The sequence below is a fragment of the Cynocephalus volans genome, chromosome 2 (genome assembly GCF_027409185.1).
Source record: "Cynocephalus volans isolate mCynVol1 chromosome 2, mCynVol1.pri, whole genome shotgun sequence".
Lineage (NCBI taxonomy): Eukaryota > Metazoa > Chordata > Mammalia > Dermoptera > Cynocephalidae > Cynocephalus > Cynocephalus volans.
Genome location: NC_084461.1, coordinates 227,400,619 through 227,422,441, shown reverse-complemented (window position 1 = coordinate 227,422,441; position 21,823 = coordinate 227,400,619). Strand labels below are relative to the sequence as shown.

The following is a 21,823-nucleotide window of genomic DNA, read 5'->3' as shown; positions in this document are numbered from 1 at the left end:
TGATGCCCAGCTAGGGGACAGAGACTATGCTAGGCCCACCTGTTTGGTTCAGTCCTGAGAGCCTGAAGCCAAAGCAGCCCTGCCTAGCCCTAACCACACAAGCCAGGGAGCCCATTTGCCCAGCCTGCCCTCAAGGCCCACTAGCGAGGCCCCTTCTCTGTGGCCCCCCACTCATTCAAGGCAGGGGTTTCATTCCCTCCATCCTGGCCCCTTGGACTCTGGTCTTGTCCCAAGCCAGGCCTGACCACCTAGAGAGTACCCCATGGATGGCGGAGCTTCTCCCAGCCCACATCCTCCCTCCCATGCCTCCTGCGCCAGCATCAGACAGGGGAATGGTGGACACATCCCCTAACCCCTTTCTCTCTTTCTCTCTTCTCTCTGTCTCTCTCTCTCTCTCTCTCTCTGCCACAGGGAAAGGTTTGAAACGGAACGTAACGGCCCACGTTTTGCCAAATTGCGCAACTGGCACCATGGCCTTTCGGCCCAAATCCTTAATGTTAAAAGCTAAAAGGCTGCCTGGACTCCCCCCACCCCTGGCAGCCTCGACTCCCTCCTTCCCCCCACACAGATCTGGCATGTGAGCCCCACGGTGATGCTTGACAATGTGTAGCTGGGCTGGGGGCACCTTTGCTAGCCAGCTGCAGCACTCTGCCCTCTGCCCGCCCCAGAGCTGATGGCCAAGGCCCAGTTCCACATAGCTCTACACCTCTCCCAGCCCCCAGATAGCCCGACCTCTGCCCCCCTGCACAGGGCCTTAGCCATAGACCAGAGAGGACGTGGCCAGGTTTGCAGCCTAACACCCGAGGGCCAAGGGAGATGGAAGGTGGGCCCTGCTCAGTTTCCCACGACCCTCAGCTCCTGGCCTCGGGCCATCTTGGAACAAGTCACCCGTAGATCAGGATCCTGGGAAGGGGCCAACTCCTTGGCCCCGATGGCTCCTTTGCTGCCCTCTGGAGCCCAGGGCAGCCTGGAACAGGACTCTTTGCCAAGAAAGTGGAAGCCCCAGGGTAGATGAGGCAGAGACCCTCCCGGCTGTGATGGGATTGGGATGTGCACCCTCCTCTCTGTACTGTGTGTGCTGGCTCCATAGTTCTCTCTCCTGTACATATAAGCATGCTTGTTATGAAATAAAGAGGATTTGAAGTGAACCAAGCCAAGCCCCAGTCATGCTGTGCCTGTATGCGTCCTGTGTGAGAGGGGCTGGCAAGGGCAGTGTCAGAGACCGAGAGAGGACAGGCATCTACAGAAGAGGGACGGGGAAGTGCCCGCCAGGGCCAGGACCCAGCACAGTTCTGCTCACTACTCCTTTCCTACCCCAAGGTCCCTGCACCTGGGCTGCAGAGCCAGCAGGGGAAGATGGCAGGTGGGAACCCACGCTGAGGCCACGTGGGCAGCCTTAGCCTCCTACAGGGCAGTGTGGATCGGGGGTCCCCAAAAGCCCCCTGCCTCTCCTCACACACACAGCAGTTGCAACCTGTAGGCTGAAGCATCATCCCTCCCCATCAGAAAGCATGCTGTGAGCCCCTCTCTTGGGAAGGGGCTACTTGGGATCAGTCCTGGTCCAAGAGGTGAGAAGAGGGCTCCGGTAGGAACACCTGAACTATACAGATGTTCCCAGGGGAACTCCATGGGCTGGGGCTGGGGCTGGGGCTGGGGTTCAGGGGAGAGGAGATGGAAGGCAGACCTGGCAGCATCTTGCTCAAGGGGTGGGAGGGTGGGGAAGGCCTCCAACTGGGTCTTGTTCTCAGTCCCCACTCCCCTGTGGCCTTGTCCTGGTCCTGAGCATTTAGGAAGGACTAGTCAGGACAGCAGTGGCTGAAAAGATCCTAGCCAGTTGGCAGCTCATGTCCTGCAAGCTGTGAGCCTGTAGCTGGCACCCCACCCACCTGTCTATCTATCAGCCTGGTCCCCTTGCTTGCAAGGAATCACAGGCTGAGAACAGAGCAACAGCACTTAGCAGATAAGGGCTGATGCTAAGGCCCAGCTCTCGGGACCCCCTGCCCTGTTCTCACTGCTGCCTGGCCACAGGCTTTTTGTCTGTCTCTAGGGACCTTAGTAACCCCACCTGGAAGTGCTGGCCAGGGAGGCTGCTCTCTCATCTCCTCCCACCCTGAGATTCTCCCTAAAGCCCCCCTCCAGCTTATTCCACCTCGACCTTCCACCTCTTCCTGCCTCCAGTAGTCTGACAGAAGGGTCAGAGCAGGGCCAGGTAGGCATCATCCTAGCTGGGGGACCCATGGGGTTGGTGGTAGGAAAGGGGGACACCTGCCTGGACACCTGCCTTCATCTAGGCATCCTGAAGCACACATGTATTTGGCTGATTTTTTACTGAGGCCTTGCAAGGCCCAACGGTGGGTTGTGGGGCAGAGGGCTGCCAGACAGAGAGAGCTCCTGGGCAGTGGGTGTCCTGAGGCTGGCAGAGGGCCAGAGCCAAGCATTCAGATTTGGTGGGCTCTCAGACCCCCATGCCTAGCCCACAGCGCGTCAGAGCCCTCTTGTAGCCACCTGGTTGAAGCCCTAGAAGGCTTGTAATTGCTTTCCAGTCTGTTTGGTACCTTCCTGGCTACCCCAAGCCTCTGTGTGGAAGCACCTTGGGTGGCTCCAGGCCAGGGAGCCATGTAAAGCCCTCGGTGTAAGCAGGAGAGATGTCCCCATTCAGCATCCATGTCTGTGGGCATTGGTCGAGGCACCTGGCTGCTGTGGGTGCTAAAGGAATCAGAAAGGGCCAATGTGGCTGTGACCACCATGCAAAGTTGATCATGTGGGGTCTGGGGCCAGGGCGTGTCCCTCCAACTGAAGGATCAGAGAAGGCTTCTGGGAAGAAGAGGTCAGTGCATTTTATCTTCAGGAATGGTTCGGATTGGGGCGTGTGCAGATAGGGAAGCCTGGACAGGCACTGTAAGCAGAAGGAGAGGTGCTGATGAGAAGAAGGGTGTCCCAGACCCCGAATGAATCACCCTGGCTGGAAAGAGGGAATGCAGAGGATGTATTGGTCAGTGGTGGTCCGGATCAAAGCCACCAGGCTACAGGATTTTGAATGTATTCTGAAGTCCAGAGTGGAACTAGGAAAAGTTGCAGGGTATCATTCGCATAGACCACGATGTCAACGTGGGCCCTGGAGTTGCACGGCGTGTAGCACTGCTGCAAAGTGACATGGCCAGGGCTCCTCTGAGAGGTAGTCACTAGTCCACGAGATGGTATGTAGACTAGGTGGGTTCAGCATGAGCAATTTCAAGACCAACCACCTGACCAATATTCTGTCACCATTCAATCAACAGTTCTTCATACTCCACTTCTTAACTAACACAGTTAATTAGCATTATTACCCCAGTAATGGCAACCAAGCCCTTCAGCACCATGCATACCAGTCACAACACCACCAGCACCAACAGTTCCAACCTGAGCCCAGTGACCATAAACCCCAAGACCCAACACCATCATCAATACCATCCCCATCCTTTCCAGACACAATATTATTGTCATCGAATGTCACCATTCCCACCACCAATGGCTACCAGAACAGGTAAGGGAACAGGGTTGGTACACTCCACTTGGATGCTGACCAGGTGTAGGGAAGAGACGAGCTGAAAAGGGGACATAGCCAGGCTGTGGTTCTCCTTCTGGCCACACCCTCCCACATGCAGCCGTGAGCATTTGAGTCTAGTTTGGTTTGGTTTGGTTTGGTTTTTTTCCTAGATGTTTAAAGTGAATTATGGCCAAGGCTGGAGGTAACTGTAGAATCCTAGACCAGGCTGGGGTGATTCCAAAGGCACTGTCTTTAGGACTGAAGCCAGGGCTAAGTAAATTCTCTGCAGTGCTTGCTCTCTGATGTCCCCTTTTTGGGGTTTCTGGGAGCTTGTGGAACTTCAGGCAGGAGCTGACCTGGACCAAGAACCTGAGATCCTCCAGGATGCCCTCAGATGCCTCCTCTACCTTCCCTCAGCCCTGGCTGCTTGGTGTCTGCAGACAGAGGTCCTAGAAAGGACGCCACTCAGCAAGAACACCAAGCAGCAGGCTCAGGTGCATGCCGTGTGTACCTAGTACTGATCTTCATCCTGGCCCTGTGGTCGATGGTGAAGTGTCCTAGGAAACAATCTAGCTCTAACATCATCCAGCTCTAACATCATCCCCTGGAATCCAGGGTTCTTTGGGGGCTGTGCCTGGAGAGAGCAGCAGGTAAGCTGGTCTGACAGTGAATTGGAGCAAAGGATACAGGCAAAACCAATTCCTATTTGTCCTGCAGAATACTGTCCCCAGCCCAAACCTTTTCATCACTCCTGTCCTGTGCAGTGTCCTCGGCAACCAGGAGTTCCCTGGAAGCATGGGATAGGGCCAGGGAGAGGCAAAGCAAGGAGACAAGTGTCCTATGTCAGCCTGGGCCTTCCCAGGCCATTCCTGACCAGGCTGTGAGGAGGGTCTGAGCAGCCAGCTCAGCGCTATGGCTTCAGAGCCTGCAGCTACTTCTCTGAGGCAGCCACATCACAGGCATGGCTTCTAGAAGCAAGGTTCTTTCACAGAGTGTGGGCAAGTGACCTCATGGAAGAGCTAGGGCCAGACACCGCTGCCTGCCTGCGAGCTGGGCTGCCCAAGGCCTCCTCTCTCACCACTAAGCCAGGAAGGCCTGGACAGGATGTGGCCACTGCCCTTGCCCATCCCAGATGCTTCCCACACAGTCATGGAGGAGAATGGAGCTCCCTCCCATGGGGCTGTCAACCCACACCTCTGCAGCTCTGTTCCTGCTTGATCCTCTTGCACTTTTTCTGCTATCAGTATTGCTGGGTGGAGGAAAACAATGGGGCGGTGCTTTGGTAAACAGCTCACAGCCACTTGCACTCCTATCCAGGCAAACTTCTCTAGTACCTTGCTACTTCCAGTGTGGTCCACGGGCCAGCAGCATCAGCATCTCCTGGGAGCTTGTTAGAAACGGTAGACTCTCAGCCCCACCCCATACCTACTTAATCAGAAGCTGTATTTTAACAAGATTTGTGTGCACATGAAAGTTTGAGAAGTGTTGTAGTGATTAGGGCTCAAGCCTTTCTCTCCCACTGGCAGCTGTGTGATGTTTTGCTAGAGACGCAATCTCTCTGGACCTCAGATTCTTCTCTTTAAAATGATGTTGAAAGGATCAAATGGGGTCATGGGGTATTCTATGATGCTTATATTGAGGCTTGTACTATGGTAAGCACTCAGTAGAGGGAAGCATTGTTATTCTAATTATTTCTAATAAGAATAGTGCCTTTTCTCCGGGAGAGATTCTACTTGGCTGATCACAAGAAGTTTCTTTCTTCCTCTGCGAGGTACTAGTATCTCCAAACGAAAATGACCCTCAGTCATTTTGTTCTAGGACCTCAAGCGATTTATTTTCTGTTTCCATTTCCTCATCCATTAAATAGAGCGGATAAAATCCACATCAGAAGGCTGTTGTGAGGAACTAGAGATACAATGCCTGGCCCATAGTATAAGGCCGTGAATGAATTACATAGTATAGGGGGTGGATTTATTTCCACCTGCAGCAGTCACATTTATCCTGTTGCTGTTGTTGCAAATATAAGTGCAAATCAAAGAGCAAAGAATGTGCATTTCTTTGCTCTCCTATAATTTAATTTTTATTCTCTGCCCCATTTCTCAGTTAACAGAAATCTAATCCCATCCACCCAGGCTCTGACAGCTCTTGTCTTCCTGCAAAGGTTCTGGGGAGGAGGTTTTTACAGAATGCAAAGATGCTTGAGGTGGGGGCGTGTGGGCACCTGGTCCTTGGCCATGGTCCACCTGTGCTGGCATCTTCTGGGATATCCCCATCCCATCTGGTCACGCTGGTCTGCTCCAGCACAGTGATCACCTCTCTTGTTCCCAGTTACAGGGACTTTCATGTATGCAGGTGCTCAGGGCCATGTCATTCTTGGATGTTTGCCAAACCCCCTATGACCTCCAGGCCACATGGTGGCATAGAGATCTTTGGACTGTGTCAGGTCTGCCTGGTCCCTCACTATGGGCATAGGGAACACTGGGGTCCTGCCACTTCCAAGGGGTTTACCCTGAAAGGGGGCACAGGGGCCTCTATCCTTGAATACCCCATCCGCTTCTGGTCCTGATAACCTTGATGCCTGGCATGGTGGCTTTCATCCATCTCCCAGACATCCTGTTCATGCCCAGAGTCCTTCAGAGCCTAAAGCCCGGGTTCCCACAACTCCAGAGCCCAAGCCCTTGACACTCAAGTATCTTGTCTCTGCTTTATTGGCCGAATCATCCCTCCCAAAGTCAATGTGTGCCCCTGACAGAATGCAGAAGGACAGAAGAAAAAGGAAAGCAGGATAGGGGGAGAACCTGGGTTGATCATTCAATCTACTCTTCCACCGCACTGTGTTTTGCTGAGAATGAGAATTAGGAAGTACAGAAAAATTACTGCGGAGGGGAGAATCCCTCCAGGATTGAGAATGTTTTTTGATGTTCTCAGGCCCTCCCTGTGGTCTGAGCTTTTTCTCCCTGGATCCTGGAAGTGCTCCTTCTCTGGGCCTGGAGGACACGCCTTCTGGAGGATCCCGCTCTGTTTGCTGTAGGAGGGCACCTTCCACCAGCCCACTTCCCTGGGGCCATGTGCCCCCATGCAGAGGTCTCCAGGCTCCCTTGACCTGTTGTCTTTTTCGGTCCCGCCTCATCAGCACCCCTATTGAGCATGCTCCAGTGTGCACCAGCCAGGCCACCACCCCGCTGCTGCCTGCTTCTGCCCAGCCGCCCGCTGCTGCCTCTCCCAGCATGGCCACTGCCCATGCTGCCACCGCCTCTGCCACAGCCCCTGCTTCCAGCCCTGCGGACAGTCCCAGGTAATTGGCCCATAGGTGCCCTCCCTGACTGCGGGAAAGGGAGGCAGGAAAGGCCCCAGCCTGAGTCCATCTGTCAGCAGCTGTGTGATTCGAACCCGAAGGGAAGCATTGCTCAGTGCATAGTGTGAAGGGAAGCTGAAGATGTGTTTTAGAGGCGTGCACCGCCTGTGGCTGAGAACAGAGGCAGGGACTTTGCCTGGCCCCCCAGGGGCACGCACACACACAGAGTTAGGTAACAGAGGGATTGTGTAGGAAGTCCTAGTTCCTGGAACTCGGATTAGGGAGAATGAAAATTGTCCCTGTGGGCTGGGGAAATCGAGGACAGCTCCATGGAGGAGGGAGCATTGAGCTGGGCACTCTCTCTTCTACTCTCTCTTCTCTTGATGGAGAAGCATGTTAACTCCGGGGGCACCCATTGTCATGGGATTTAAATCTCTGCTCCATGACTTACTGTCTGTAACCTTGAGAGAGTGACTTAACCTCTCTGAACCTCAATTTCCTCATCCGTTAAAGATGTTTAACACCATATGTATATTTACAGGGTCGAGAGAGAAAAAAATATACATAAAACACGTAGCATGTAAAAAGGGCACAAGTACTTTGAGTTCCTGCACCCCACCCAGCCCTCCTGGACACCCAGCAAGGTAGAGACCTAAGGCAGGGGGAGGTGCGGGAGACTGGACAGGCCACTCTGGAGCAGCCAGGTAGTGCAACAGGTTGGGCTGGCCCAGCTCTCTTTCTGGATTTCCTGGAGCTATAAGTTGGCATTTGGGGTCCGAGCCCGGCTTCCCCAGCCTCCCATGCTCCCTACCCCAGGGTTTTGCTGGGGAGGACATGCCTCTCTGGGTCAGGGTGCATAGGTCCATGGTGCAGCCTGAGGTGGGACTGATTTAGACAAAGTGGCCTATCTGCTATCCTGTACCACCAGACTTCACAATGACCCACATGGTACCAAGCCTGGCCTTTCTCCAGCCCAACTCAAGCCTCTGGGGTGAGCATGGCCCTGGGCCTCCAGGAGTTGTTTTATAGCAGTGGGATTTAGCAAGCTGCTTCCCCTCTCCCCTCCAGAATCTCTGTGCATAATGGCCTTGCTACCTGCACAAAAAAGAAACTTTGAAGAGTGTAAGAAATGTCCCTGTTGTTGAGGGGGAAGAAGCTTCCCAGTTTGGATGGGGGAGGTCTAAGTACTGGGGTCCCATGGGCAATATAGCCTCACACCTAGGTCCCCAGCCCTGCTCACAAGCAGGCTCCAGCATCAGGCTCCAGCCCTTCATGTCCTGGGCCTGCCCACCACATAGCTCCTGGAGCCTTTGACGCTCTCAGCAAGGTGAGTCCTCTTTCCCTTTGCCTTGCCAAGACAGTAGGGGTCTGGGTGGAACTTGCAGAGGGGTCCAGAGGGCACTGGGCTAGAGCAGAAGGGATCAGGGGTCACACTCTGAGCCCAAGCTGCTCCCCTCCTTGCACATGGGCTAAGATGGAGCTCGAGCCCATGGGAGGCAAATGCACACACCAGCCTCTCATCGGAGCATGGCTTCAGAATTCTCAGCAGATGTAGGAGGACTCTGCTTCCTCTCCCAACACCAGTCCCTAGCACAAGACCCATAGCCCCTGGCAGGCTGGCAAAGCATCCTCCACTGGTGGGAGAGTCTGGGTCAGACCCACTGACCCCTGCCCTGTTCCAGTCACAGTGGAAGCTGGGCACTCCATGAACACTGTCTGTCCCTTTTCCATCTAGGCCCCTACTCCACTGGTCTTAGCATGGGGATCTACCCAGGGAAGGGCAGGTAGGCCCAGGGAGGGGGGACAATGGCTTCATTCAATCAGAACCTTGGCAAGTTGACAGGGCAAGTTTTCACAGCCCTAGGTCTGGGACACTGGCTCTTTGAGGCTCATTTTACCTCTGTCTTGTCTGGAGCCACCGCACTGGCCCCTCTGGATCCACTCAGGAGCTTGGTGGCAGGTTCCTATCCCAGGGCCACCTCCCTCCCAGAGGCCTAGAGAGGAGGGCACTCCCTTATCCTACAACTCTGCCCAGCAGGGAAGGGTAGACCCTAGAGGCCCATGAGGAACAGGTGGAAAGAAAGCAGGATGCCATGGGCCGGGGGTGGGGGGACAGGCAGTGTATTTCCAGGGGCTCGCTTCTCTAACACCCCCATCAATGGCCCATATTCCCTGGGTGTGGTCATGTGGTCTCCTCTGGGATCTGAGAGATACAAAAGGCCATGCAGGGAGACACCAGAGAGGTATTCTGTAAGGTGTTCATCAGTTTTCAATGAAGAAAAAGATTTCACAAACAAATGAAATTGGGAAACACAGGGTCAGACAAGGTTAAACAGGCTGCTGAACCCCAGGAGTTCTTGGAGCCTTCAGCTCTCCAAGAGGAGAGGCCAAGTACAGGATTTCCTGAGGGCAATGAACGAGGACACCTCTTTGGTCCCTGGGCCACAGGTAGGAAAGGCTGCTGTAGGCCTCTCCCAGCTAAGCCAGCGGGAAGAGGGCAACAGGAATTCTATACACAAGAGATGTTCAGTGTGTGTGTATGCGTGTGTGTTGCGGGGAGCTGTTGGGGCCTCCTGGCTTCCCATGAGCCCTCCCTGGGGCATTCTTGCCCAGAAACCTGAGACTCTGCTACTCCCTTCTGCAACAATAGAAAGGGGGAGGCGGAGGTGGAGGATGCCAGGTGGTCTGAGACTGTGAGGTGCCCCAGAAGGTTGCGGGGTGGGGTTGCTCTGACCACGTCCATCTCTTTCCTCTCTCCTGCCTCTGCCCCCATCAGTCCCATGGGAGCAATGGGTTTGCTGTGCGTCCTCCTGTCTCTCTAGTGGCTTTCCTCCCTCTTTCCAAAAGCAGTGGCACTAGCCACCCAAGCAGCATGTTCCTCCCCACGAAGCCCCCCTCGGTCTTTCCTTCACAGCCTCTGGCAGTTCCCCAGGGATGCCTCTGTCAGGTTTCCTCCTCCCAGAGGCTCCTGAAGACTGGGGAGCCAACCTGCCATGGCTGCAGGCCCCCGGGCCAAGTTGGAGCTGTCCTTCTTGCTGTAACTCTTCCCCACTTGGTTCCAGGCCCCAGGCCTCTGCCCACAGCTCTGCAGCGACCACCTCTCCAGCACCCACCGCCCATACCAGCTACAGCGAAGGCCCATCTGTCCCTTCATCCAAGCCCCGGGTTGTCACCACTGCCAGCATCCGGCCTTCTGTCTACCAGCCAGGTGAGAGGCAGAGTAGGAGGGGAGGCTACCTAGGCTGGGCATGAGTTCTGGGAGTCGGAAGAGCAAGGGGTCTGCTCATCCCAGAAGGATGGTGGTCAGCAAGGCCCTACCAGCAAGGTTCAGCCCTCTTTCCCCCAGTTGTGAGCCAGAATCCTAGGGAGCCTGCATCTGGCCTTGGGGAGCCAGGCAGGGACAGAGCCTCTTAGCTCTCAGGAAGGAGACGTTCCTGTCTGGAGAGTTCCAGGCTCAAGGTGAGGGAAGAGGGATCAGAGGGGAGAAGCTGTTCCTACATGACTGTGGGCCCAGCTCAAGCCGGAGTTACAGGCATCTATAACAAAACACCTGGGCTTTGGACAGACCTACTGCATCCTGGTGGGACCCTGGGCAAGCTGCTCGACCTATCTGGTCTTGGACTTCCTCAGCTGAGACAGGATAGCCTGAGGCATGGGGAGCACATATGAATTAGAGGGGCCAGCTCAGGGCCAGCAGAGGCAGAACTCATGGTTGTCTGTTCCATCTCTCTGTGCCTCATTCTCATCAGTGCCCAGAGGCCCCTTGCAGGGATGAGGGCTCAGCCCCACGTCCCCGGCTTTCCTAGGCAGAGTTGGGCCTGCTTCCCTGAGCCCAGGGGATAATTCTCAGACTGGCATACAGCCCACCTCCCCCTGCCAGCCTTTGCTCAAGGATCCCAAAGGCTCTGTAGCAGGTATTTTCCCAGGTTGGGGGATGGTCCTGTGTGCCCTGGTCTATAGGACATGCCCACAAGAGGGCTCCCAGAATCCAGTCCCTGAGTCTGGTCATCATCCCCTCTGAACTCCAGGAGGGCAGGGCTATAGTGGATTTTCTCCACTGTATGCACCTGTCTCAGGCCTGGCACAGAGGAGACGCTCAGCACAGGCTTGGAGAATGAAGGAGGAAATGAATGCTCGGATGCTGGTGAGGAGCACGGGGCGGGGGGTGCTGTGAGCTGTGCAGTCTGTACTCTGGCAGCTGCACACACAGGGGCAGTGGGTCACAGGGTTCTCAGAGTGGTCCTTTGGTGCCTATTCCACGGGTGAGTGAGGGAGGATGTTAGGCGGGCACACCCTTTTCATTTACAGCATGATACTTTCAACATATGTATCTTTAAGCCACTTTGAACTTAGGGAAGCAATAATGATTTTCCATTTACAAACATTTCTTTCCCCTCAAAGTTATTACACACATACAAATTTTTAATAGACTTCACTTTTTAGAGCAGTTTTAGGTTTACAGCAAAATAGAGCGGAAGGGCCGGTGCGTGGCTCACTCGGGAGAGTGTGGTGCTGATAACACCAAGGCCACAGGTTCGGATCCCGTATAGGGATGGCCAGTTAGCTCACTGGGTAAGCGTGGTGCTGACAACACCAAGTCAAGGGTTAAGATCCCCTTATCGGTCATATTTTATTTTTAAAAAATAGAGCGGAAAATAGAGATTTCCCATATATTGCCCCCCCCCCCGCCCCCATGCACAGCCTGCCCTTTTATCAACATCCATCCAGAGACGCAGAGACGCCTGCACACCATTTTTACGTATGGCAAAGCTGATGCAGCGAGGAAATTAACGACCTGTTTGGGAACGAGGTAGATAATCCTCAAGGAGAGGTTGGGGGACAGAGAAGGCTTCTCTGTGTCATGCAGGAGTCTGAGTTGGCCAAGCAGCCACGGGGTAGAAAGAAGAAGTCTAACTCTGCTCAGCACGCCCTGTTAAGGCACAGTGAGACCCCAGGGCGTTCTTTCTCTGTGGCTGGAGCTCAGGGGACATAAGACGAGGACTGAGTCAGGAAGGGCCTGGCTTTGGGGAGCTGGGACCTGACGCGCAGGGGCGACGCCGCGCTTGCCGAGTGAGGGCGGTCAAAGCGGCTCCGGCCTGGGACGGCCTCCCGCGCCGGCCGCGGGCGCCTGAGGCAGGGGACCTCCGCTCTCCAAGCCCTGAGTTTCTCATTTGACAAACGGGGGCGATCCTATGTACACCTCGTGTTCTGGGGGTGCAATGCAGTGCCTGGCACACAGAGGGGGGCCTTCTCTGTCCCTTCAGGGGCAGGGACAGAAAGTTCTGCGGTTAAAACTGCGCGGGGCGGTGTAGCATTTTGGAAGGGGCTGCGATGGAGAACGACCGCAGATGGAGAGGGCGGAGGCGGCCGCCCCGCGAACACGGGGACCTCGGGGGAGAGGCCGGACGGAGTCTGGCGGCGAAGCGGGCGTGGACGGGCGACCTGGTCGCGGCGCGAAAAAGGCATTTCCGCCCCTTCCCGGGCAGGCCCTTCCGGCACCTTCCGGGGCGGCCCCGCGCTTCGGCGTCGTCGCAGGCCCGCCAGGGGGCGGCCGGGCTCCGGGGCGCGCACCGCCGGCCCGCCCTGCGTCTCTTCCCTCCGCCTCCCCGGCCCGGGCCCAGGCGGGCGAGACGTGCGGGAGCCGCGGGCCTCCGCGCCGTTCCCAGGCGGCGCAGACGTTAACTCATTCCTGCCTGGAGGGAGGGAGGCGGCCTGCCTCCACCTCCCTCTCCCGGAGAGGCCCGGCTGCCGAGTGGGCTCCGGGGGCGGCTGGCAGGCGGCCCGGGGCGAAGCGGGGAGTGTGGGCCCGACCGCCCCTCGCCGGCTCCCCGGGCCCGGCCGCAGCTCCCCGCGGGGCCTCCTCCGGGCCGAGGGTGGCGTTCGCGGCCCTGATCTTATCGCTGGCGCCGGGGCCGGGCGGCCGCTCCCCTGAGCACCTGAGGCCCGGGAGGGGCGGCGGCGCGGGGGCCCCGCGTGCGGGCCGGGGACGGCCACGTCGGCCCGCGGGCTGGGCGGCGGCCAGGCGCTCACGGAGAGCCGACCCGGCCTGCAGTGAGTCAGAAATCACCTTGTTTAATTACACATTCCCCGGGCCCCGAGTGCGATAGGGGCCTTTTGAACTTGCCAATTAGAGATGAAATATCACCTTCTAATTTGGACCGGCTTCATTCCGTCACGCAGGAATAGCCACAGCCCCGGGGCTCCGAGACGGGAAGTCAAGTCTCTCTCTCCCGGCACGGCGAGAGCCAGGCTGAAGGGCGCAGAGCGAAGGGGACCGGGAAGGAGCCGCCGCCTGCCCCCTCTGTCCCCGGCTAGGCGTGGGGCTCGTGGTGGGGAGGAGAGCTGCCGGGCCACGGGGGAAGGGAAGGGCCCTTCTCTGGATGGGTGCAGCCCCGGCCGGCTGGGGAGTAGCCAAACTGGGGTCCAGATTCCAGCCTGCTTCTGTGAGACCCTTGTGTTGTGGGGGGTTAGAAAAGCGGGGTGGATGAGGGTCCGGAAGGCCTTCCGGTGGAGGGAAGAGACTTCAAGCAGAGGGAATAGCGTTAGGTTGCTGGAAGAAGCGGGGAAGGTGGGCAAGGGCCTGATTTATTTGGAAGGGGCCTGCTGAATGCCCGTTTTGCCGCCTTGGGGAATGTGTAGGTAGAGGATCTGGAGTCAGGCTGCCCGAGCTTCAGGTTCAGCTAGGCAGTTCACTAGCTCTATGACTTTGAGGTAGTCATTGAAGTCCTCCAAGCCTCAATCCCTCATCTGTAAAATGGGATTGCAAATATCATCTGCCTCCTTGGATTGCAGGGAGCATTACAGAAATAAACCACATGAAGAGCCTGGCATGTGGAAGCAGGTGATACTGGGTAGCCACTGTTTGGATGAGGGCAGCACCCGCCCATAGAACGAAATTTTCTAGTAGTTAATTTTTATAAAGTAAAAGAAAACGGGTGAAATTAACTTTAATATATTTTATTTGACCCAGTATATTCAAAATATCATTTCAACGTATAATCAATTTAAAATAGTTATTAATGCGATGTATTACATTCTTTTCTTGAAGTAATTCTTCAAAATCTGGTGTGTGTATAGCATTTCTCAGTTGGGAATAACCACATTTCAAGTGCTCAACGGCCTCACAGGGCTATGGATTGAACAGCACGGGATTAGGGCTTTTCTTCATCCCTTTTAGCAAAGAACTGTGCTTTACAAAAAAAATAAAGGAAATGAAATCTTGCAAAGAACCCCCTTATGTATAACAGGGAGGAATGAAGCTGCTCTGAAGTTCTGCTAGGTCACCTCTTCCCACTCCCCCTCCCTGGTGGCATTCCTGGAATCCCCTTTGCCCCCAGTATTTTGAGACCCTCTGTTCCTGGGAACTAGGAACCTGTGCAAGGTTGTTAGGGAGGGTGACAACATCTCAAATTTGGGCTTTACACATTTATGAAATGCATGCACTATGTCACTCCAGTAGGTCCCCACACACCCTGTGAGGTAGGCAGGGATGTCACGCATTGTACCATCAGTGAATGGACTCAGTCCCAGGTTATCTGACTTCAGGGTGTCACATCTCCCCCTTCCTCCCTTCCCCACAGTTTGGCTTCCCCAGGTGGCCACCAGGTCATGAGCTGACAGTACAACCTGCTCCTGAGACCCAGGTGCCACCATTCTTCCCATCCTCCCCCACATTGAGTGACACGCTGTGCCAGGTACTAGGCTAAGCACATTATATTTCTTACTTTCCCTCAGTCCACATAATAGTCTGTGAGATACTAAGAATTATGATTGCCACTTGTAGATGAGGAAACTGAGGCCCAGAGAGGCTAAGGAACTTGCCCCAGGACACACAGCCAAGATGGAGTAGAGCTGAGACCTGAAGTTAGGGTTCTTGATGACTGTGCTACATGCCAGAGCATGGGGTCTCCTCCATGTTGAAAATGACTCCTCAATGACATGGTGCACCAAAATTTTCTGGAAATTGGACTCATGTTCTTTACAGTGGCAGCTTGGGGTGATAGGAAGAATGGTTTTGGAGACTCACTGTGCCACTTGCTGGTTCTGTCTGAGCCTCAGTGACCTCCAGTGTACTGGGGGGATAATGTGCTGACTGACTCAGATGATCTGTTATGTACCTAATCCACCCCCTTAGTAAGTGGGAGGAAGATTCCTTATGGAGGTTTCACCTTTGGAAACTGGCAGGATGGCTCCAGGGCAGGGCTGTGAAGGGTTTTACTCCATCAATCTCCAATAACAGAGGCTTGGTCCCTACCCACCCCAGCACAGGGATTTCCATGTTACCCAGCTCTGAAGGGCAGGTCATCTGGGAGTAGAAGGAGAAGAGTTGGAGCAGCTGGCCACAGGCCACGCAAGGTGGCCCAGGGGAACCACACGGCAAGGCCAGGGTCCTGAGCCCTGAGAAAGACCTTCCTCTCCACTCTGGGGCCCATTGAGAGCTGCCTCAGCACAGTCCATCCCACCCAGGACGAACTCCAGAATGAGGAGGGAGGCTGCCCAGACATGCTTCCTGGGGTGGGGGAATGAGGTCTATTTCCATACTGCAGACTGTGAGCGGAGGCGAGGCTTCTGGAACCTCCCTGGCTGGAAGAGGAGGCCAGCTGGATGGTGTGTGCAGGACACAGCTGGGCCTGGCCTGACTGGGTTTTGAAGGCCCAGGCCTGAGAGGGTGTTGAGTAAGCAGCTGAAATACTCTTTCTGTATCATGAGCCCAAAAAGTTTTTCTGCTCTCAGGGAGTTGGAGGAGGGGATTCCAGAAGTGGGGCGGCCCATTCTCTTCCCTATGCTCTGACTTCCTTGCTAACCTCTAGACAGTCACTCAAACACACTCTTTCCACCAAAGTGATGTGGGGGAACAGGGCCCCCTATCTTCTCTGCCCAGGCTTGCTCTGAATGACTCATTCAAGACCCCCACCCCAATCAAACCGAAATGGAATTTCCCCCTAATACAAATCAAGCCAAGCTGTTTTTTCAAGAAAGCTATAGTAGCTAAACCTGAAATCCAAACCTGAAAACCCAGCTGCCGGTCATCTGTCTTGTCCTAAGGCTGGACTAGATCCAGGTGCTGCAGACACATGCCACATACCGATTGAAGCGTTGCGGATGTCAAATCACCAGTCAATGTAAAGCTGAAGGTATCCTCCAGTCGAGGCCCAGCTGACCCACTCCCACCCACACCCTCTTCCTGGCCCAGGCACACACACCCCCCACCCCGCTTAGGCAGGCCTTGGCAGCCAAGGCCTGGTGGAGCCCCACCCTGCACAGCTGCAGCTATTTATAGCTGAATCCCTTTCCCAGCCGGTCCAAGCTCTGGAGGGCTCTGCTGCGCTTGCGCTTTATCTTCCTGGGCTCCCTGCTGCACATTAAAATCTGGGGCATCAAGAAGTTCAGGAATGCGTCTCCCATAAAAAAACGGAATTGTACTGCTACAATGGAATTGACAGTAAAGCCACAAAGCCACCTTTTGCAATTTTCTGACGGGCGGTGGGGGAACCTGGGGGAATGCATTTCTAACACCTTTTTCTTTGGCTATTTTTGGCTTACAGTGCCTGCATCTACCTACAGCCCTTCCCCAGGAGCCAATTACAGTTCAACTCCCTACACCCCCTCACCAGCTCCTGCCTACACCCCCTCTCCTGCCCCCACCTACTCTCTCTCCCCAGCACCAGCCTATGCCCCCTCACCTGCCCCAAACTATAACCCTGCACCCTCAGCGTCCTATAGTGGGGGCCCTGCTGAGCCTGCCAGCCGTCCCCCCTGGGTAACAGATGACAGCTTCTCCCAGAAGTTTGCCCCTGACAAGAGCACCACCTCCATCAGCAAGCAGACCCTGCACCGAGGAGCCCCGGCCTACACTCCGACAGGTCCCCAGGTGTCCCCACTTGCCAGGGGCACCGTCCAGAGGGCTGAGCGCTTCCCAGCCAGCAGCCGGACTCCACTCTGCGGCCACTGCAACAGTGTCATCCGGTATGGTCCAGCTGTGCCCCTGTGCTGGGAGGGTGGGGGCGTGGGTGCCTACCTGTAGTCTGAGACCTGCAGGGAGGGGGCACCTGGGGCAAGGTGCAGTAGGGAGAAAGCTACACGCAGGGCAGCCCCAGGTTGCTCTGGCTTGCCATCGGGTCTGACCCTCTTTGAACTTTAGCTTCCATACCTGTGCGGCACCCACTTCCCCAGGGAGTTGGGAGGATTCCATGAGGTAAGTGGGTGAAGCTCCCAGCACGGTGCCCAGTGCCAGGAGCTCCCCCTTGGGCTAAGGCCGGGTTCTGGGAATCACCAGTCTTGTTGTCAGTAGGTTTATTGGGCATGTTGCAAGCTGGCTGACAGTGTAGGTTTTGACCCAGCTTTCCTTTAGGGTTGCTTCTGGGTCTTCCCATGGACAGGCCTGTGCTTCTCAGGGCTTTGGTGGCATCTGCCACATGTAAATGAAAGCAAGTCATTTCACGCTTAGAAGCCAGGGATCATGGGTGGTGTGCTTCGCATATGGAGTATGTGTGTGCGCACGTGTGTGTGTGGTGTGAACTTATATACATGAAAAATACACTTTTATTTAAAAATAAAGTAACATATTCTCATTAGAGAATTAGAAAACACAGAAAAGTAAAAATTAGAATTCAAAAAATTTTCTCATGGTACCACTGTTCTGACTACTAATCCAGAACAAGACTATTTAGGATTGTATCCTGGGTCTATCAGTTCTGGCCTTATGGCCTTGAACACATTACCTTACCTCTCTGTGCCTCAGTATTCTTATCTGAAAATGGTCATCGTAATAGTGCCTACATCATGGGATTGTTGTGAGAATTCGACAGGTTAAGAAATGGAAAATTCTTCTTGAATAGGGCCTGGTACAGAGTAAGCACTTAGGTTAACCACCGGCATCATCAGCATTGCTCTTATAATTGTCACAGTCAACTGAGTTCCATAATATGCTTACCCCAAATGACCAAGTTTTGTGATGATGAATTTGATCGTTACACATTGTATTCGTGTATTAAAATATAACTCTGTACCTCATAAATACATACAACCAATACATTTCAGTTAAAAAATAAATTCCTAAAAGGAAAAGAAAATATGCTTACCCAGTCCTCTACTGGTGGATGTTTGGGTTGCTTCCCAATTCTCTTTATTATAAGTGATGCAGCAATGAACACCTTTCAGCATGGAGCTTTCTCTGAATTTTACATCATTTCATTAGAACAGTCCCAAAAGTCAGGGTTATTGGGTAAAAGTATGAACCTTGTTGGGGTTCTTGAAATATCTGGTTCCAAGTATGGGAGTCTGCCTTAGTAGATGCTGTTCTCTGCTTTTCCAGGGGCCCTTTTCTAGTAGCCATGGGCCGCTCCTGGCACCCAGAGGAGTTCAACTGTGCCTACTGCAAGACCTCCCTGGCAGACATGTGCTTTGTGGAGGAGCAGAACAATGTTTACTGCGAGCGGTGTTACGAGCAGTTCTTTGCCCCGCTCTGTGCCAAGTGCAACACCAAAATCATGGGGGTAAGTGGGCAGCTCTCCTCTGACCCTGTCTTTTCCTAGCCTTGAGCAACCCTCCCCCGCCCCCAAGATTTTGCCATGCCATTAGGATGCCAAGAAATTGCTGGTAACAGAGAAAAAGCAACTCCATTTCTATCCTAGAAGGGAGTTGGTTTGCCACCAATAAATTAGGGAGCAAATGAACTTGAAGCAAGAAATGATTATATATCTGTGCCACACAGCATGAAGTGGTGGCAGACCTTCTGCAAACAAGTTATTGCTTCATAGCCTGACCTCACCACTCACCTGCATGTGGCCTTGACCCTCAGTGCCCTTTTGGTAAAATGGCAGTAATAAGCAGTGTCTCCCTCCCAGGTGTAATGGGAAGATTAAGCATCATGGCTTATGTAAGCATGCGTAGAACCTGGCGCCCAGCAACTCCTTCCTCTGCCGCTCCCGGGTCTTTCCTTGACATGTCCAAGGCCTGCATCCTGGGCTCTTCTGCCCTGTTCCTTATGGGATGCTCGGGCAGTGGGTGGGGCCCAGTGGGGTAATCGAGCTCAGCTCCCTCTCTCCCCTGTACCCTTCTGTTCTGAGCTCAGGCTCTTTCCCCCAGGAAGTGATGCATGCCCTGAGACAGACATGGCACACTACCTGCTTCGTCTGTGCAGCTTGCAAGAAGCCCTTTGGGAACAGCCTCTTCCACATGGAGGACGGGGAGCCCTACTGCGAAAAAGGTAGGAAGGCTGCAATGTGATGTGCCGAGGCCCTTGAGTCTGGAGGAAGAGGCAGGCACAGAGAACTAACTCCTGCCTATGTCCATTTACACCTGACCACCAGGAGGCCTTTGTTTCTAGAAGGAGAGTTTGGTTTCTTTTGTTGTTGTTTTGCTTTGTTTTGTTTTTGACAACTGGCCAGTAAGGGGATCCGAACCCTTGACCTTGGTGTTGTAACACCGCGCTATAACTAGCTAAACTAACCAGCCAGCACTGTTTTTGTTTTTAATGGCAGAATCGTGCTAACATTACACAAATGCCCATTTAGTTAGATCCTTTCTTTTTGAGGCTGAATAATATTACATTGTATGTATATTCCACATTTTGTTTGTCCATTCTTCCACCGATGGATGCTTGTGTTGCTTCTGCCTCTTGGCTATTGTGAATAATGCTGCTATGAACATGGGTGTGCAAATATATCTTCAAGACTGTGCTTTTGGTTTTTTTGGGTATATATTCACAAGTGGGATTGCTGGATCATATGGTAGTTCTATGAGGATACTGCAAAAAGTTCATGGAATATTTGTATTATCTTTTAATTCTATTTTTCCATGAACTTTTTAAGTACGCTTGTGTTTTTTATTTTTTAAGGAATCTCCATACTTTTTCCCCTAGCAGTCGCACCATTTTATAATCCAACGAACAGGGTTCCAATTTCTCCCCATCTCCACTCACACTTATTATCATCTTTTTTTTTTTTTAATAGGAGGCATCCTAGTGGGTGTGAGGTAATATCTCATTGTGGCATCTTGTCATCATTTTTATCAACAACTTAGAAGACACTGAAGAGAGTCCTGTCAAATTTGCAGATTGAGCCAGAATGACAGGGTCCAGACTCAGAAAGACTTCAGTTGGCTGCAACAATGAGCTGACACTTTTATCTAAAATGTGCATATAAATAAGAGAGGTGGGAGAGTCAGCCCCTCACAGATAAACCTGCACCTGAGCAGTTCCCAAGCCTGGCAGGGCATCACAATCATCTGGGGAGCTTTAAAATTAGAGACAAGTTAAAAACCCAGACTTACCCCAGACTTACAGAAGCAGAATTTCACGAGGTGCCCCATCCTACCCAGGTGATTCTGATATTCAGTTAGGTTTGGGAATCAGAAACATTTCTCAAAGTGTGGTCCCAGGGCCAGCAACATCAACATCATCTTAGAACTTGTTAGAAATACAGATCTTCAGGCCCCACCCATATCTGGTGAATCAGAAAGTCTGGGAGTCGAGCCCAGCCATCTGTGTTTTAACAAACCCTCCATGTGATTCTATAGTTTGAGAACCATTGCTCTAGAACGTCACTAAGCCCTTTTTCAATACAGAGCATCCGTGATGGATGGAAATTCTTTTCCAATAACAACAGAAGCTATTAAATACAAGGATTTTAATTTGATTTGGAACATAAGAGAGTCAAAGAAAATTAGAAAGACTTAAAGGGAGAAATAAAGAAAGGAATAAATAAATGAGGAGATAGATTATGCTCCTGGTGGGAAAGGCCCACGTACAAACTTAATTCAATACCTGTGACATTCTCCTTGTATAGAATAAACGAGGAAAGTTGCCAACTTTTAAAAAAATGATTAGAGTCAGACTCATGCTACCAAATTTTAAAACAAAGTAGCAATTCTCCAAATCATACAGAATCAAGTTTAAAACAGAAAACCCTGTCAGCAGGTAAGACTAGACATTCCAGAAAAAGATTCAAGCCACTGTTAAGATCTTAGTCTGTGAAAAACCAACATGAGGAGTCATTGTTTGATAAGGTTGTTTGAACCACTTCTTGGTCAGTTCATCATTTATCCATCATACATGTGTACTCTGTGCCAGTCCCTGTGGAAGGTGCTAAGCATAGAGGTGGGCGTGGCAGGGTCTCTGCCCCCAAAAACCTCAAGTAAACCCAGCATCGTGTACATGGACACTCAAGAGATGATGAATGAAGGAGTGAAAGGATGGGTGAATGCATGGATGAAGGAGCGAAGCCCAGGGAAGCCCTCAGGGAGGTCGTCTTATCTTTCTTGGTTGGGTGTGGAATGAAGACTTCGCAGAAGGAAAGCCTGGCCCAAAGGACTGCAGAGATTCAAGTAGAGAAAATGGGGAGGGTTTTCCAAGCCCAGGACCTGGTTTATACAGAGGCATGGAGGGGTAAGAGAGAGTCCAGGGCACCTGGAGACCCACCGGGAGTGGTGAGAGCGAAGTCAGAGTGGGGTGCAGGGTTAGCCCTCACGTGGAGATGGGTTAGCCTATACCTGACACTAGTAAGTTCCCGCAGAGCACAGAGTGCACCACAAACCTGCCAGAACTTTCTAAAGGAAGCAGAATAATGTTTTCTTAGCTCTGGTGGGGCGATAAATTTCAGTGTACTGAAGAAATTATTCTGTCAGAGACAAAATTGATGGACTGTGATCTATAAAAGCATTTGCACGATAAACTATAATTAAGCCCAAAAGGGAAAGGCATACCTTGGAAAAAATATGCAAGAGATAAGTGTAGCTTATCAAAGCTTAATGGCAGATAGATAAGGAACTGGAGACAGCATGACGTCATGGAAGGAGGAAGAACTCTGGAGTCCGTCAAGCCTGGTGTTGCTCCTTGTGTGATGGAAGCTCTCCAGTTAGTTTCTTTGTCTTTAAAATGCAAACATTAGGGATGGCCGGTTAGCTCAGTTGCTAGAGCATGGTGTTAATAACACAGAGGTCCAGGGTTTGATCCCTGTTACTGGTCAGCTGCCAAAAAATATATAAATAAATGAAACGAGACT

At 53.0% G+C, this 21,823-nt stretch overlaps 1 protein-coding gene across 3 annotated transcripts in view; it reads left to right on the top strand.

Annotated features, from left to right (window-relative positions):
- Positions 1–21,823, top strand: part of LDB3 (LIM domain binding 3) — a 57,625-nt gene that overhangs the window by 27,487 nt on the left and 8,315 nt on the right. The window contains exons 9-13 of one of the 3 annotated variants that reach the window (XM_063085055.1): positions 6,660–6,821; positions 9,884–10,029; positions 16,367–16,787; positions 18,136–18,316; positions 18,909–19,029. In XM_063085055.1, the coding sequence (XP_062941125.1) occupies positions 6,660–6,821; positions 9,884–10,029; positions 16,367–16,787; positions 18,136–18,316; positions 18,909–19,029 (1,031 nt within the window). Of the gene's footprint in view, positions 1–411; positions 1,153–6,659; positions 6,822–9,883; positions 10,030–16,366; positions 16,788–18,135; positions 18,317–18,908; positions 19,030–21,823 lie in introns of those variants that run through there. The other 2 variants (XM_063085045.1, XM_063085049.1) reach the window with 2 other exon arrangements.